Source organism: Setaria viridis, chromosome 5 (genome assembly GCF_005286985.2).
Source record: "Setaria viridis chromosome 5, Setaria_viridis_v4.0, whole genome shotgun sequence".
Lineage (NCBI taxonomy): Eukaryota > Viridiplantae > Streptophyta > Magnoliopsida > Poales > Poaceae > Setaria > Setaria viridis.
The window spans coordinates 42,968,791-42,983,855 of NC_048267.2; the positions used below are offsets into that span (position 1 = coordinate 42,968,791).

A 15,065-nucleotide genomic window follows, 5' to 3' on the forward strand; every position below is an offset into this window, starting at 1 on the left:
TGCAAATTAAGGGGTTATTTTAAATATTATTTATAATGGCATAAGTGGGTAATTTTGATGAAGATTAGGGGGTTACTTTAGTTTATTTTATATAATGGCAGAGGTGGGTAATTTATATATAGATTTAGGGGGTTACTTTAGGCTATTTTCATAATGGTATAGGTGGGTAATTTTTTAGAAAACATAATAGATCCAATGGCTATGATGATTTGAATCTATGGATTGATGGTCGGATGTTTTATTTTTTTGTGAGAATTTCTAGGATTTCTCTCTTTTTCTAGAGTATTCACCTAGGAATCCTAGGGTGGCTTCACCTGGAGGCTTCAAAAGGAGCCTTCAATTAGTAATAGTAAGATGGTTTTTATCAATCGCCACGCGATGCATCATCGCTCGTCCATTTAGGTTGCAGAAATGTTGGTGACATCTGTGTGAGAAAGAGAGAGATTCGTGTTGCTGGGACTTGGGAACAGGGGTGAAGTTATTAGGCTTAGTGGTGCTAGACCTGAGCATTTTAAGCCCGGCCTGGTTCGTGGGCCCAGCCTAAGCCCGATGGTTTTGGCCTCCCATGTCATCTACCGGCCTCGGGCGTGGTCGGAGAAAATGAAGCCCGAAAAAATTGGGCCAACTCGAGCCCGCCCAAATAATTAATTTCATTTATTTTCCAACTAAAAAAGAACGTGCGCCCTGGGCTCAACCCGAAACCTCAGGGCGACAACGCCCGTGGGCAGTTCGTGGGCACAAATTTTCAGCCCGAAATGAACCATGCTTTTTGCCGGCCCAGCCCGGCCCGCAAAATGCTCAGGTTTAGGGATGCGGATGTTCAACTCCGTACACCCACGAAGGCAAGCACGCATTCCTCCATTTGCTCTAGCTTTATGTTAAGCTTTTTTTAGAAAAGTCAAAAAATACTTTGAAACTTAACTAATTTTTTATGGAACCAATATACTTTTAAAAAATATGTGAAACATAACTAATATTCATCACTTGGGATGCAATAGTTTTAAATTATTTCCCATGACAATTTACATAGAAAATTATGAATTTCTTCTAAAATATCCGAAATTTCCCATTCTGCACAATTCTATATGTAATATAGGATGGAACATATTTTTTTTACAATTTACTACATCCCATGTGGTGAATGTTAGTTAATTTCCAATAATTTAAAAAGCATTTGGTGCCATAAAAATCCAGATAAGTTTTATAAGTACCGTAATTTGGTCAAAATTTAAAATTTAAAATGTATGGACACATAAGTGTTTAAAAATCAAAATTGGGTTCATCTCCATTTGTCCTGTAACTAGAAAATATTTCATGAATTATGGAGGTCGTTTTGCCTGAGTTAACTGACGAGAGGACTGAGTGTCATATAAAGAAAAGAAATTTTAGAAAAAAATAAAGTATTTTTCCGGTGCCGATATTTTTCTCGTTCTTTGGCTAGACCCATAGAGGCTCGTTCTTGGAGGTTGGTTGTGTTTCTATGATCCATTCTTGTAACATAAAGGGAAAAGAGGGTGATTTAAGATGGATGGGATAGAAATGTTTGAGGGAGGAAAGAGGGACAAGACATGCATTTATCAAATTCAATAAAATTTTAACTTGCTTTCGAAATCGGTGATTGAAAAGAAAGTGAAGACTTTGAGAAAGAGCGGGTAAATGGAGAATTTACAAAACGAAAAGTGGATGAATGTTTCGTGTATGTTCCAAGCAGGGAAATTGACATGTGCGAGCGATTGCTCTAGCGCTCGCGCATTAAAAGATTTTCCGATCGTTGAGGTCTATTAAATTCCAAATTATTGAAGAAAGTCATAAATAGTAACTCATGATTATCTCAACACGCTTGTCGTGTTAATTGAACGGCCGTGCGGTTTGCGGGTGTTCTATTAGTGCTCGATGATCGTAATGCGCTAACGCTCCATCGACTCAATTAATAGATACTCTATATTATTCGCTACTGAAAATACCCAACTCAATTAACTACTATCTCCGTATCGTTTTATTTAACATTGGTTAGTTATGAGCATATAATTTCCACGAGGGAACTAACCAAACGAGACTACATGAGGCATGATCGTCTCCTATTTGAAATTCATCGAAAAAAAAGGAGAGAAATGACTATGGCCTTGTTTAGTTACCTAAAATCCCAACTTTGGCACTATGCAAAAAGAAGATTTCCCATCACATCAAACTTACGGTACATGCATGAAGCACTGAATGTAGACGAAATCAAAAACTAATTGCACAGTTTTGTTGTACTTTGCGAGACGAATCTTTTGAGCCTAATTAGTCAATATTTGGACAATAATTCACAAATACAAACGAAACGCTACAATATGCTACAGTGCTGGCACAGTGATTTTGGATAACCAAAATCGGGCAACTAAACAGGCCCTATATCACTCTATATGAAGGGGAAAAAAAGAGAAAATATAGCATGAACTGGACCGTGTAAACATTATGGCTCCGGCGTGGCAGGGGTGAATAAAAAAAAAGGTGGGCGTGTATGGGCTCATTTTAACGGAACAAACAAACACGTGTCCCCACCCACCGCCCGCGCGGCGACGGCGGCGGGGCCGTCCCGCGGGAAGCCAAATCCACGAAACGAAATTCTCGAAACCGCCGGCCGCGGGAAACATTTCACGCGCCGCGCCCCTTGCTCTTCCTTCCCTCCCACGCGCGCGCGCGCGCGCCTCTCTTTTACAAATACTCTCTTCCCGGTTCGGCGCCTCTCCTCTCCGCCAATTCCCTCCAGTTCCCTCCTCGCACCCGTTCACCTCCCCAATCCAGATCCACCGCCGGCGCCGCCCACCGCCCGAGGCCAACGCGGCGGCCGCCGCCCCCGCCTTTCTCCGGCACCACGATTCGCGCCCTCCTCCAGCGCCTGGACTCCGCGGATCTGCAGGTACTGGTCTCAGTTCGTGCTGAAATGTGTTCTCTTGCCATTTCCTTGTTTTCCCCCCTTCGAAAGCCATCTATCCCGGTTTCTAGTTTGTGCAAATTCTAGTACTATTGTATTTGTAACGCCGTGCCTCCGTTTTTCTGCTTTGACCCAGGTGGAGTAGACCAGAACAAAGATCGGATAGAGTAATGCGCTGTTTGTTCCTGGAGTAGCAGCATCAAGATCCAAACCCTCCCCCTCCCGTGATGGAGAGCGGCGGCATGGTTCTCGGTGTTGCTCGCCCCGAAGAAGCCCCTGACCGCAATGAGGCGGGGCCACATGACGATTTGGGGCAATCGCAGATGCAAGTCGACGGCCCCGTTGTTCTCAACCGATCCGCCGAGCTCGAGTCGTCTGACTCGATGGCCATCGATGGCGCCCCGGCTCAAGCGCCGTCAAGCCAGCCGGTGGCGGCGACGCAGCAGTCTCCTGCTACGCTGACGGACGCCATCGTGGAGGTGCAGAAGCAGCTGAAGCGGAAGAGGGCCTCCAGCGGTCCGGCAATTGCTACCGCGGACAAGGACGCTCTTGTTGCCGGATGCCGGCAGGAGCTCGAGGGGCTCTTCCAGTATTACAAGGAGGTTTCTGACCGCAAGATGCGGTTTGATGGTGGGAACCTGTCTGGCAACGCGTTGGTTGGCTGCTTGCTTGAGGAGAGCAGTCTTGGGCTGACCAAGTTGGTGGACGAGATATATGAGAAGATGAAGGGATTGGATGGTGTGTCGACGGCATCAGTCCGTAGCTCTGTGCTGCTCGTTGGGCAGAGGATGATGTATGGGAATTCTTCCCCGGATGCTGATGTGTTGGAAGATGAATCGGAGTCAGCTCTTTGGTGCTGGGAGGTAAGTTGGGTGTTTCTTTCCAAATTGGTGTTCTTTTAATTAGATTTGCTTGTCTTTTTCATTAAAAATCTGAATCTTTTTAATGCATATGCAGATAAGAGATCTGAAGCTGATGCCTGTGAAAGCACGCAGCATTCTGAGTACACGGAGATCTGTCAGAAAGAAAATCCATGAGAGGATCACTGCCATCTATTGTAAGGAAAACCTTGTCCTCACTCACAAGTCACACCAAGCCATTTTTTCTGGTCCCTACCAGTAGTACTGTATTTGTACATTCCATTTTGCTGCTGAAAATGTGTATCAAGAGTCTGTCCAATGCTTTCAATATATGATATGTTTCTCAATGCCATTTTTACTGCTGTTTACTTTCAATTAACCTGATGCTAAATGAACTTATATTTGTGCACTTAGTAACAGAACCTGTAAATGTTTGATTTCCCTATTCCCTATATTTCTTTCCTGCTCACTCACTAACCGAATGCATCATTGGCAGCAACTTTGTCAGTCCTGGAAAACCCAGGAGTTGAAACCCAGGTAAATGATCTCAGAAAAGCATCATTAAAGTTGAATAAATCATTGAACCTGGAAGGGATCAGATCAATGGTGGAACGGGCGATTCAGAAGAACAACACAGAAAGGTGTGTAGCCTCTTGCATTTCAATGGATTCACACGCACAATTTCTTTGTACCTTGAGGTTCTAAAAGTTATAATGTGTACTTTTGTCACTAAAGAGGTGTGAGAGATGCTGGGTCAACAGCCAAGGGGTTGATGCAAGACACGGAGAAAAATGACCAAAATGCTAGCAGGCATGATGATGCGAGCGTCTCTGAGCCGCAGAATGGAAACTTGCCTGCTAATGTAAGCACTTGATTGCACTGTGCTCGAGACATTTTAATGGCATTTTGACAACTGTATTGGATTTCTCTTCTTCCAAGTTTCAATGTTAGGTTTGTTCAATTTGAAGTAAATTTTTGATACATGAGCTGTTGCTATTGTGCATCAGTAGTATTTCAGTTTATTCTCTAGCTAGGCACCTTAATCCAGAAGTACTACGGTTCAGATATTCAGATATGATAAATGATGAAAAAGCTAGTGTTTATTATAGGCCTGCTATTCTGGGATGGCAGTTTACATGTTTGAACTAGGAAATATCTTTATTCAGTGCATACAATGTTTGCAGGCTTGCTTTTTTCCCTTTTTATTTCTGTGAGAGCATGATATAATATTACAATCAGTATATCATTGAAATTGCACAGTCTCGTTTTTACTAATGCAGTTATATTATATCGGCTTCTAGGAAAAGGATATTCAAAAAGTGCAAAAAGAAGTTGAGAAGGAAATGAAACGCCAGGAGAAAGAAGAAGCTCAGATGAGGAAACTGCAAAAGAAACAACAAGAAGAGGCTCTAAGAGAACAGAAAAGACGTGAAAAGGAAGAGGCTGAAGCTAAGAAACAACAAAAGAAGCAGGAAGAGGAAGCATTGAAAGAACAGAAGCGTCGTGAAAAGGAAGAAGCTGAAATGAAGAAACAGCAGAAAAAGCAGCAAGAGGAAGCTGAGAAAGAACAGAAACGCCGTGAGAAGGAAGCTGCACAACTCAAGAAGCAACAAGCTATTCAAAAGCAAGCTTCTATGATGGAGCGCTTTTTCAAAAGTAAGAAAGACAGTGGAAAACTTCAAAAATCTGGAGAGAATGACTCAGCTGATGATCCCATTGACAACAAAGGGGCAGTACCAGCAACCACATCAAAAATTGATTCTTCCTTGTCTCAACAAGAAAGCTGGGTTTTAGAGGATCTTCGGAGGTTAGTGACATTTCCTTAACTCTGTTTCTTTCACCTGCAAACTTAGCAAAAGAGGTGATTTAATGAACATTTTTCACAGGTTGCAGGTCATTGGTTGGAAGAAGCTATCTAGCTACAATAGGTCCTCCAGATGGGGTATCAGAAGCAAACCCAAGGTGGAGGCATTTAAAGAGCTCAAGCTTCAGAAATCTTCAGATGATATGGTTGATGAAATCCTTTCCACTCCAAATGAAGATAACTGCCACAACTCAAGTCAGGAGAATGAACATGATAAGCTTGAAAGTGAAATTGACATGCTACCAGCTAGTGAGATGCAATGTCATGACACTAGTAATGCTAAACCTCTGCAATCTAGATTGATTAGGAGGAAACTTCTGCAATTTGACAAAAGTAACAGGCCAGCGTATTATGGAACCTGGAGGAAGAAAAGGTTGGCTTGCAACTATACATGTCATCTATGTACATTATCATTGCTTTCCATTTTAGTGCAATATCATGATTTGTTCTATTATGTGCAGTGCTTTTGTTGGCCCAAGGTGTCCACTTAAGATGGATCCTGATCTTGACTATGAGGTTGATAGTGATGATGAATGGGAAGAGGTACTTGTTGATACTCATGTCTTTTTGTCCTTGCTGGTAAGATATATTCATGTTTTGCTTCCTACATAGGAGGATCCTGGTGAGAGTCTTTCTGACTGTGAGAAGGATGGTGATGAAGTTATGGAAGAAGATTCCAAAATTACAGATGAAGAGGATGAAGATAGCTTTGTTGTGCCTGACGGCTATCTCTCTGACAATGAGGTATAGCATTAAACTAGTGATGTCTCTTGCTAATTTGAGTGCCACATTGGTCTTGGTTTGGTGCAGTTTTTAATGCTAGTTTTGGTCAACAAAGTGCGTACCAATTTCATTGACAAGACAAGAGAGCAAGCCAAATGTTGTTTAATCTGCTGCGCAATAGGTAGTCAAATTAGCAAATCTTCTCCAACTCTTTGTCGCCTACAGGTGCAGTAGAAATTAGAAAGATACAAGTTCTATGCATGAGTTGGCAATTTTGTTCAGTTCTCATCCCATGTGTTTTTTTGAGTTATAATGCACATTCAAATATGTGGTACCATATATCTGATGTCAATAGGTGTTTCACCTTCTAAGTGTGTTATAGTACCTCAATTACATGATCAATATTCTTTGTTTCAGCATTGGAATTTTGTTTCTGCAGGGGATACAGATTGAAAGTCTATTGGATGATAAGGATGAGGAAGCCATTAGCTCACCAACTGGTCAGTGCACAGAAGTTGAAGAATTCAGGTCCCTACTGCGCCAGCAAAAAGTCCTGAACACTTTGACTGAGCAGGCTCTTCGGAAGAGCCAACCTCTTGTTATATCCAACCTAAATCATGAAAAAGCTGAATTACTGACTGCTGAAGACATCAAGGGAACAGCAAAGGTTGAGCAACTATGTCTGCAAGTTCTTTCAATGCGCATCTGTCCGGGAGGTGTGATTGTTGATGTGCCTACAATTGACAACTCATCTGCAAGTGCTGAGGAAATTAACCAGTGCAATGTGAAAAATGGCTCTCCTGGGTCTGCATCTGCATCTGCTATACCAGAAACGGACCTGCCAGAAATTGTAAGTATTGAGTAAATGGTAGCAGTGAGTATTTGTTTGAAGCAAGCATACTGCTGTGATCTCATTTTGCTTCAATACCAATGCAGGTTCAGGTGATTCGATCATGTCGAGAGGGTATCTACAAGGTGGTTGAATTGCTGCAGCAGAAGTTTCCAAATGTTGCGAAGTCTCAACTGAATCGTAAAGTGAGGGAGATATCTGACTTTGTTGATAATCACTGGAAGGTTAGAATGCTTTCAAATTAAAAGCCACCATATTGACTTTTAATTGTTTGTCAGTATCATGATTACATGCTGATTAGTGATTGCACCTGCAAGGGTGAAACTGATTTATTTGTTTTGTACTAAACTGTCTTTGTTTCTCTGCAGGTCAAGAAAGAGATTCTTGACAAGCTAGGCTTAGATTCTTCACCAGGTACTCTTGTCCACCTGTTCTTTTGGCAGTAGGAACACTTGTCCATAAAAAAATACTCACTTATCATATTACTTGTTTTTACAGTGAAATCCAAAAAGAACAAAAACATATCCATGTATTTCTCCAAGCGGTGTTTACCTCCGGAAGAGGTCGTCAGTGCTTTGGCAGCTTCACCTGAGCTGCGCTTGAAATCTAAAACCATTCAAAATGGCAAAGGTGGTACTGAAGCTCCTCAGATTAATCTGTTCCCCTCGCCCCAGTAGAGTTCCTGACAAGATGGTATCCTGAACTCTTGAAGCCTTCCTCAAGTTGCATCAGAGTTCAATGCAGCTGTGCACCTAGATGTGCACACAGCACAGCTCTTGAGTAACAGTGGTGCGTGTACAAAGCCTACGGAAGCGCAACTTGATTTTGCATCTTCACTGACTGAAGACGACCCAAGTGGGACTTGGGTTTTTGACAACATGTAGATCTGGATTATGTTTCTGGGTGTTGACATGTTGTAATTTTTAGCCAGAAAATAAGTTTATTAAGGATACTTGATTTATTTGGCCTTCATGTGTTACAAAACATGTATCTATCTATTGTTAACGCAAGCCATTGTTCTGAGCCTGGAATCAGTGTCTATTTTAGCGCAAGTTTTTTTGATTCTGTGTGATAGTGACGGATAAGCAAATCTTTTACATGTGACTGCTCAAATGACAATGGACTGCAGAAATGGTTTCTGTACCCATGAGATCTGAACAATGTAGTACATGAGACTTGTTGCAATGGCAGCAAAAGCAATATATATTTGCTTTGACATTTTTAGTTGACAGCAATAGTACATAGTAGTACAAAAGAATGAGAGCAACAACACATCTAGAACATCACGCAAAGAATCAACAAATCTCCCTCAAACCTAAGCTCGGTCGCTCGCAACTGTGTGGCAGCACCACACCAGAGCACCAGGCACCAGCTGCTGATCGCATCAATCAGACATTGTAGGACTGCCAGTTCTTGGCATGGAGGTCGTCGTCGTCCTCGTCGTCGAGGCGGAGGGAGAAGGCGAGCGCGAGCGCGGCCCACTCGAGGACGAAGATGGCGGTGCCGAGGCCGCCGACCATCTTGAGGATGACGGCGCCGTCCTCGTCGCGGACGTAGGACTGGAGCTCGGCGAGGAAGTCGGAGGTGCGGGTGAAGGCGAGGAGCGCGACGGCGCCCTGGAAGATGGCGGTGAGGGCGGCCCCCGCGGTATGCGCGTTGTGCCACTGGGCGGGCGTGGCGGGCGCCGTGAAGGAGCCCGAGCAGCCCGCGGCGGAGAAGACGGCGGTGAGCGCGTGGAGGAAGAGCAGGAGCAGGCCGCACGGGGAGGGGAGCAGGCGCAGCGAGAGCGTGAGGAAGATGCAGCTGGAGGCCGCGCCGAGGAGCACGTAGTTGCAGAGGAGGAACGCCTTGTGCGTGTGCGACTTCCCCGCCATCGCTGCCGCTGCTCGCTCGGTCGCTGGGTCGCTACCCGCCGGTCCGCCGGTCGCCGCTTGCCTTGGAGCCGAGGGAGCGGGAGAGGTGGTGTGGCCTGCGAGCGAGGGAGCGAGATCGAGGGAGGGAAGGGGGTGTGGAGTGGTGGAGTAGGAGCGGGGGGCGTGGTGGGTTTATATGCCAGTGCGGGCGGCGCGGTGGAATTGGCCGTTGGGGGCGCGGCGGCGGCGAGAGGTGGGGGGCAACTGGGCAACGGCTAGTCTGGTGGGTGGGGTCCGGAGGGAGGGGAGCGTGGGGGCCCACTGGGAAGAGAAGAGAGACGTTGCTTGACTAGTTGACCTTTTTGTTGAGGGCGAGGCGTGGACGTGGATGGGATCCTATGCGGGCGTGCCGTTGCCTTCCGTTTCGCCTGTAGAGCCGTTGGTTCGAGAATGGGGGCGATCAGACGGCTGGGAGCAGCGCTTTGTTTCTTCAACAGAAAGATGGTCAATTGTCTACAGGACACTTTAAAAAAAAAATGAACTGGTATCGCACTAGTATTAAAGTCCTGGAGGCAAACAAATTTTCAGAGACCAAATCACAAAAATTCAATGTCCTGCGGATGAAATTTCCCTGAAAAAAAATAGTGCCCGCGGTTAGCTGGGCGGCATTCAGTATTTCACCGAGGGACCCCGGGATTAAAATCGTTACTGTACTTGTTCAGCCGAGCAGCATTTCACAAGGTGACACGAAATTAAGAGAGATACCCGTACTTGTTTTCACCGAGCGTCTGAGCTCAAGCTCATTCAACAAGTTCTCCAGCATGAATTTTTCGTACCAGCAAAGGCTGTCGCCGGAGCTGACACCGGAGTAGCCGGATTGCGTGAAAAACAGACAGGCACAAGATCGAAGGCACGCTCAGGAACGTTGGCATCCTCTCTTGCTAACACACAAGTTCGTAACAACTTACGAATGCTGCTTACACGTTAATTTACAGCTGCTTACCGTGACTCCGACTCACATCGATTACTTTACAACTCAGAAACACCATCAAACTCACAGAATACCGGAGTGTTTACCGACCGAGTTCAAATTCATCTGCGCAGATTGGAGCTGACCACCAACCTCATGCTTCGGCTGTTTGGGCCGACGGCTCGTCGGCGTCAGATGGCTGCGACTCGTGCTTCGCCGCCGCCTGGAGAACCCGGTCTTTCACCGCCGTCGTGGAGGGGGACGTTGGCAGGCCCACCTTGTTCGGCTCTATCTTCTTAGCTGCCCATGACAATGCTTCCGCTCCTACTTGTACTGGAGACAGCAACAGCCTAGGCAAAGAGAGAAGTTGTAATGATCTTTTTGTTCTTGGACTTGGAATCAACTCAAAAGGACAGGTACTTTGATACAAAAACGGATACAAACTCCAGGATAGCTTACTTTAGGTCTTGCTCCAAATCCTCGGAGCTCTCGTATGTAGAGAACCGTGAGTAGATAGTCTATCAAAAAATAATAGAAAGTTTAAGGTAAATTGTTTTGCTGCCACATTTCTCAAGTGGATATATATATTTGAAGCTAACAGTGATATAAAATTGCAGAGTTATATTGTAATATTGTCTTCCATAAATGTAGATGCATACATATTGAACAAACAAATAGGTTGTGTGTCAAGTGTACTACATACCAGCCCAATGCTTAGAACGGCAATGTATTGCAGAGTCGTCTCCCATTCTGCAGACACAGTGATCAATATTCAGTTAATTATAATTGACTTCCAATCAGATTTTAAAAGACCCAGCAACAAGTATACATCATGGACGAGCCAAAAGAAGATAAACGGAAGTGTTTAGGTGAACTGGCATCAAGAAATCAGAAAAAAAGGATGTGGCTTGTATTTAACTCTCATGAACACAAGGGGCTACTTTTCTAGGGTTGGACTCAGGAAAACTGTTCTGGTATCACATCATGCGTCTCTTAACCAAGCAATGTACGAATCATACGACAACATAGTTTACTGGTACACTTACCTAGTACAGCATAGGAAAGTGCTGAGAGGCCCTGTCAAAAAAGAGAGAAATTTATCAAGAAAAGAAAGCATCCAACTGTTTCAGGGGAAAAAGAATAATGCATCTAAGAGCTACAAAGACAAATCGAAGGTAAAATGAAGGTGTTCTGTGTTGTATATACTCTTGAACTTGTAATGGCACTAGCTCTGACAAAATGTAATGCAATATATTCAGGAACAGCATGACAGTGTGCCAACATGAGCAAACGGCAAGAAAATCAGAATAAGACCAGTGACCTACCAGAAGAGATCCAAACACAAGAGTTGGGGTGGGCTTTATTTGTTCGAAGATTTCCTCAACGTCCTGCGTATGTTCAAGACAATAATGTGAGTGATCAACAATAAAAAGGTACAATTATGTAGATCATTAATTTATGAACAATTTTAAATGTCTATTCACAAGAGCTAAGATCTAGATGAACTATTTAAATGATAGATCAGAGTGATAAATGATACTAAACATGATTTGGAGTATGACAAGATTTACATGACTGGCGCAATCCTTCTGCTTAACAGGTGAGTTTCTGGTTCTGATTCTTTTTACCTCATTTATTGCCGTTAATGCGGTCTCAGGCTTCAGCTCTTTGACACGAAGGTTCTTTGACCATGCTTGGAAACCACCTTTAACCAGGTAAGGTCGCTGCAACAAAATATTCAAATTCAGACAGGGACGAGGATGCATGCCACCGAACTAATAGTAAACACAAAAAGCATTCGAAATTTGCCTGCACACCAAGCTTCTTCAGTAACCTAGCAATAGATTTTGATCGAGCTCCATTAGCATCCATAACTATGACCTTTGAATCACCCTACAGTGGCAGAAAAAAACATATTATAACTTACTGTGAAGAAATATCAGAAGGCAGATACAAAGTTTATGCCTCAGTTCTAATAGCGTACCTTAACCAATTTCAAGTTTCGGATGACAACTGCAAGTAAGGCATCATCAATATCTCTTCCACCTTTAAGCATGCTCTTTATTGGGCCTGTGATCTAAAGAAGATAATCAAATGAAATAATTATCAGAGAACCTATGAAAGCAGCCCCTGCTAGCGTGACATGAAGGACACTCATTACAATGAAACACTTAATCCTTATGAATGGAGATGAAACTCAGTGTAAGCATACATAGGAAATGTCCAGCAATCACTGAGTGATTAAAAGAATAATCAAGTACCACTGGGGATTTTTTAGCTGAAATAAGACATACCTCAGGTGAAGCTACACTTGCATATTTAGACCTAGCCCCAAGGCGTAGATCAGGAACACCATCTTTTTCCCTCAAATCCTACATAACACAATCTGATAGTGAGCTTGATCGCATCCTACGCTACAGAAAACATTTCAAAAACCTCCAGTAACTATACTTGCACTAAATAAATTTGTTGCAAGAAATAGCATGAAAGGAATAAATAACTTGGCAGTAAACTGATGTACTGTAGGAACAAGACAGAAGGTGACTACTAAATATTCCTTTCTAGCAATTTGAAATGATATGATTTATTAACTGAATCCAAAGGAGGCCCAGATGAAACAGGACATGAAAGAAAGAAAAGGCCAGTTAGATCTATTATTTCTTGGAACCAAAAGTTTGTCAGTGACTGTTTTACTGAAGCACCACCAATACACTAATAACAATTAATAAGCAATAAATAATGCTCTCTAGCATTTGAATTGGATTCAGAAGAGAGCTTAGATGAAAAAGGACACGAAAGAAAGAAAAGGCCAATGAGATTTACAATATCTTGCCTCAGGCCGAACATCGATAAGTACGGCTTTGCCATCATTTTTCAGTAGCTCGAATGCTGATTCAGGTGATAGGTCTCCTGAATAACCACCATATATGAATAGCCAGTATGATGCCCTACAATGTAGCCAAATTAGATGTAACTTTGATGCAGCTAGAGGTGAGGTAGGCAAAGTTAAGAAATCTTCCTTTACCCTATTGTCACTGAACCTCCAAGCACAACTGCCAATTGAACAATAGGATCACTTGGATCCAAACCAACATTCTTTTCAACACCTTCAACAATTACATATACCTGAATCATTGGAGATGCAGCAAAGTCTATCAATTGCTAGTTAACAATGACTCAATGAGCTTCGTTGTGGAATGTTCATGCAAATGGGATATGTGGGTGGTGTTTAGCAGCTCACTCATGCATGCCCAGTGAGAAGAGCACTAGAACAAGGACTAATGCAATTAGGTTCTTGGGCCAACATACCTGTTGAAGAGCATTTCCGATTGGTCTCAAAACTATACTAGCTTTCTCCTCAGACGAGCTCAACAAATCTCTAACATTTGGTGGCAAAGACTCCTTCGCGGATCCGTAAGAATACACAACAAATGTTGCCGCACTGCTCAGTGAATCCTCTGCAGCAACAATCGCCTTCCTAAGAACATCAACAGCCACAGCGCCAGCTCCGGCCACCTTCTCCTGCAACGCCCCGGAAGCGTCCGTGACCCCTCCGGCGGCCTGCTCCTTACTGGCATTGACCGAGGCCTTGAGCCCGCCGACCGCGTCGCGCACCGTCTTCCTCCACGCCCCGAGCGCGTCGTACGCCGACAGCCTGAGCTTGTCGTAGGCCTCGGTGAGCGCGTCCTCCGCCTGGAACACCTGCTTGCCGAGCTTGTCGATGAGCCTGGCCACGGAGTCCTCGACCTCGGACGCGTCGGACGGGAACGTGGTGGGGAACGGCGCGTCCGACAGGGCCCGCTCCGCGGCGTCGCTGGGGGCCGAGCCGGCCACGGCGGCGGCAATGGTCTGGTCGGGGGCGGCCAGGCCCGCGACGAACGTCAGCGGCTGGTCGGTCCCGGCGCAGCATAGCGCGTCGGCGCCGTGGCCGGCGCTGGGCAGCTCGGCGGGCGCGCCGCCGGCGAAGCCCCGGACGATGTCGTCCGGCGCGGCGGGGTAGGGGGAGAGGATGGAGGAGTCGGCGAGCGGCGGGCGGTCGGGCACCTGCGCGACGAGCGGGTCGGCGTAGGACCTGAGCGCGGCGCCCACGTCCACCCTCCGCGGCACCCGCGCGGCGACGTGCGACGCCGTCACCTGCCAAGGACGCAACGCAGTCAGCGCTCGTGAGGACGGCAAGCGAAGCCGCTACGAACCGGGTGATCCGCGAGGCCGCACCGGGCAGAGCGGGGAGCAGCTGGGCGCGGCGGAGCAGACGACGGGCAGCAGCATGGCGGGCGGGCTCATCGCGTCAGGCTGCCGCTCCCATCCGTTTTCGTTGCCTCGAGGAGGGGCACGGTCGCCGGCTCGCCGCGGGACGGAGGAGGGCTGGTTGGGTTGGAGGCCGGAGGAGACACACGGGACGGGCACGTGTCTCCCGGCGCGGGTGTGTGTGTGTGTGTGTGTGTGTGTGGAGGAGGTGGTTGATCCGGGACGAGTGGAGCCGGTGCGACGGCGAGCGGGGGTGCGGATTTTGCCGGGATTGCGCGGATTGGTGTTCAGAGATTCGGCGTGTGGTGGGCCCCGGACCAGCGCAGCGCTACACGCGCTACACATTCAGATGTCCTTGGCACCTCCCTGCCGCCGGTCACATTCAGATGTCCTCTCCTACGGGCTGCAGCTCCTGCTCCTCCAAGGCTCCAACCGATGATGGCTGCGTGCCTGGGGAGTGTCGCAGACTCTCTCACGGTTGAGCATGATCGGTGGACTACTTTTGGCTGCTCGTTCGCTGGCGTCACGGTGAAACGTGAAAGATCTCTTCTGGTTCACGACTGCGGCTCTCTTTTTCTACCTATATATCAACGCGAACAGCGCAAAACACCCGCCAACCGTGTATCTTAATTTGGCAATGCTAGTGCAGTCCGGGGGAAAGAAAGAAGCAATGCTAGTGTAGTTCAGCAGTGTGCTTCGAAGAGATTTTGATGGATACTCCAATCCTTCTCAAATTACTACTCCCTCTATTTTAAATTATAGAACTTTTTGACTTTTCGA

General features: G+C 45.8%; 3 protein-coding genes across 3 annotated transcripts; 1 reads left to right on the forward strand and 2 right to left on the reverse strand.

Moving 5' to 3' along the window:
- The first annotated feature begins 2,715 nt into the window (after positions 1-2,715).
- On the forward strand, positions 2,716-8,240 carry LOC117855462 (chromatin assembly factor 1 subunit FSM). Its single transcript, XM_034737819.2, has 13 exons — positions 2,716-2,902; positions 3,054-3,780; positions 3,875-3,974; positions 4,274-4,418; positions 4,513-4,639; positions 5,079-5,584; positions 5,664-6,014; positions 6,103-6,184; positions 6,254-6,385; positions 6,804-7,214; positions 7,301-7,438; positions 7,583-7,628; positions 7,713-8,240. The coding sequence occupies exons 2-13, from the start codon at positions 3,145-3,147 to the stop codon at positions 7,889-7,891; spliced, it is 2,853 nt and encodes a 950-aa protein (XP_034593710.1). The 5' UTR covers positions 2,716-2,902; positions 3,054-3,144; the 3' UTR covers positions 7,892-8,240.
- Positions 8,241-8,399: 159 nt separating this feature from the next.
- Positions 8,400-9,242, reverse strand: LOC117855464 (uncharacterized). Its single transcript, XM_034737822.2, has one exon. It carries the CDS (start codon positions 9,086-9,088, stop codon positions 8,603-8,605), a length of 486 nt encoding a protein of 161 aa, XP_034593713.1. The 5' UTR covers positions 9,089-9,242; the 3' UTR covers positions 8,400-8,602.
- A 726-nt stretch (positions 9,243-9,968) lies between these two features.
- LOC117855463 (uncharacterized) lies at positions 9,969-14,465 on the reverse strand. The gene is made up of 13 exons (XM_034737821.2): positions 14,253-14,465; positions 13,347-14,171; positions 13,063-13,163; positions 12,871-12,985; positions 12,332-12,409; positions 12,022-12,114; positions 11,847-11,930; positions 11,666-11,761; positions 11,363-11,425; positions 11,084-11,114; positions 10,741-10,787; positions 10,497-10,555; positions 9,969-10,387 (listed from the first exon to the last, which is right to left on the reverse strand). Exons 1-13 carry the CDS (start codon positions 14,319-14,321, stop codon positions 10,192-10,194), a joined length of 1,857 nt encoding a protein of 618 aa, XP_034593712.1. The 5' UTR covers positions 14,322-14,465; the 3' UTR covers positions 9,969-10,191.
- Between the last annotated feature and the right edge of the window lie 600 nt (positions 14,466-15,065).

Bases quoted from the DNA above. Each gene is read 5' to 3' on its own strand.
- LOC117855462 (XM_034737819.2), top strand. From the start codon at position 3,145: ATGGAGAGCGGCGGCATGGTTCTCGGTGTTGCTCGCCCCGAAGAAGCC. The intron at 6,185-6,253 runs GTACTTGTTGAT...CTTCCTACATAG, and splicing joins GTGATGATGAATGGGAAGAG to GAGGATCCTGGTGAGAGTCT. The intron at 7,215-7,300 runs GTAAGTATTGAG...ATACCAATGCAG, and splicing joins AAACGGACCTGCCAGAAATT to GTTCAGGTGATTCGATCATG.
- LOC117855464 (XM_034737822.2), bottom strand. From the start codon at position 9,088: ATGGCGGGGAAGTCGCACACGCACAAGGCGTTCCTCCTCTGCAACTAC.
- LOC117855463 (XM_034737821.2), bottom strand. From the start codon at position 14,321: ATGAGCCCGCCCGCCATGCTGCTGCCCGTCGTCTGCTCCGCCGCGCCC. The intron at 12,410-12,870 runs GCAAGATATTGT...TGTGTTATGTAG, and splicing joins TTATCGATGTTCGGCCTGAG to GATTTGAGGGAAAAAGATGG. The intron at 11,426-11,665 runs GTAAAAAGAATC...GAACATACGCAG, and splicing joins CATTAACGGCAATAAATGAG to GACGTTGAGGAAATCTTCGA.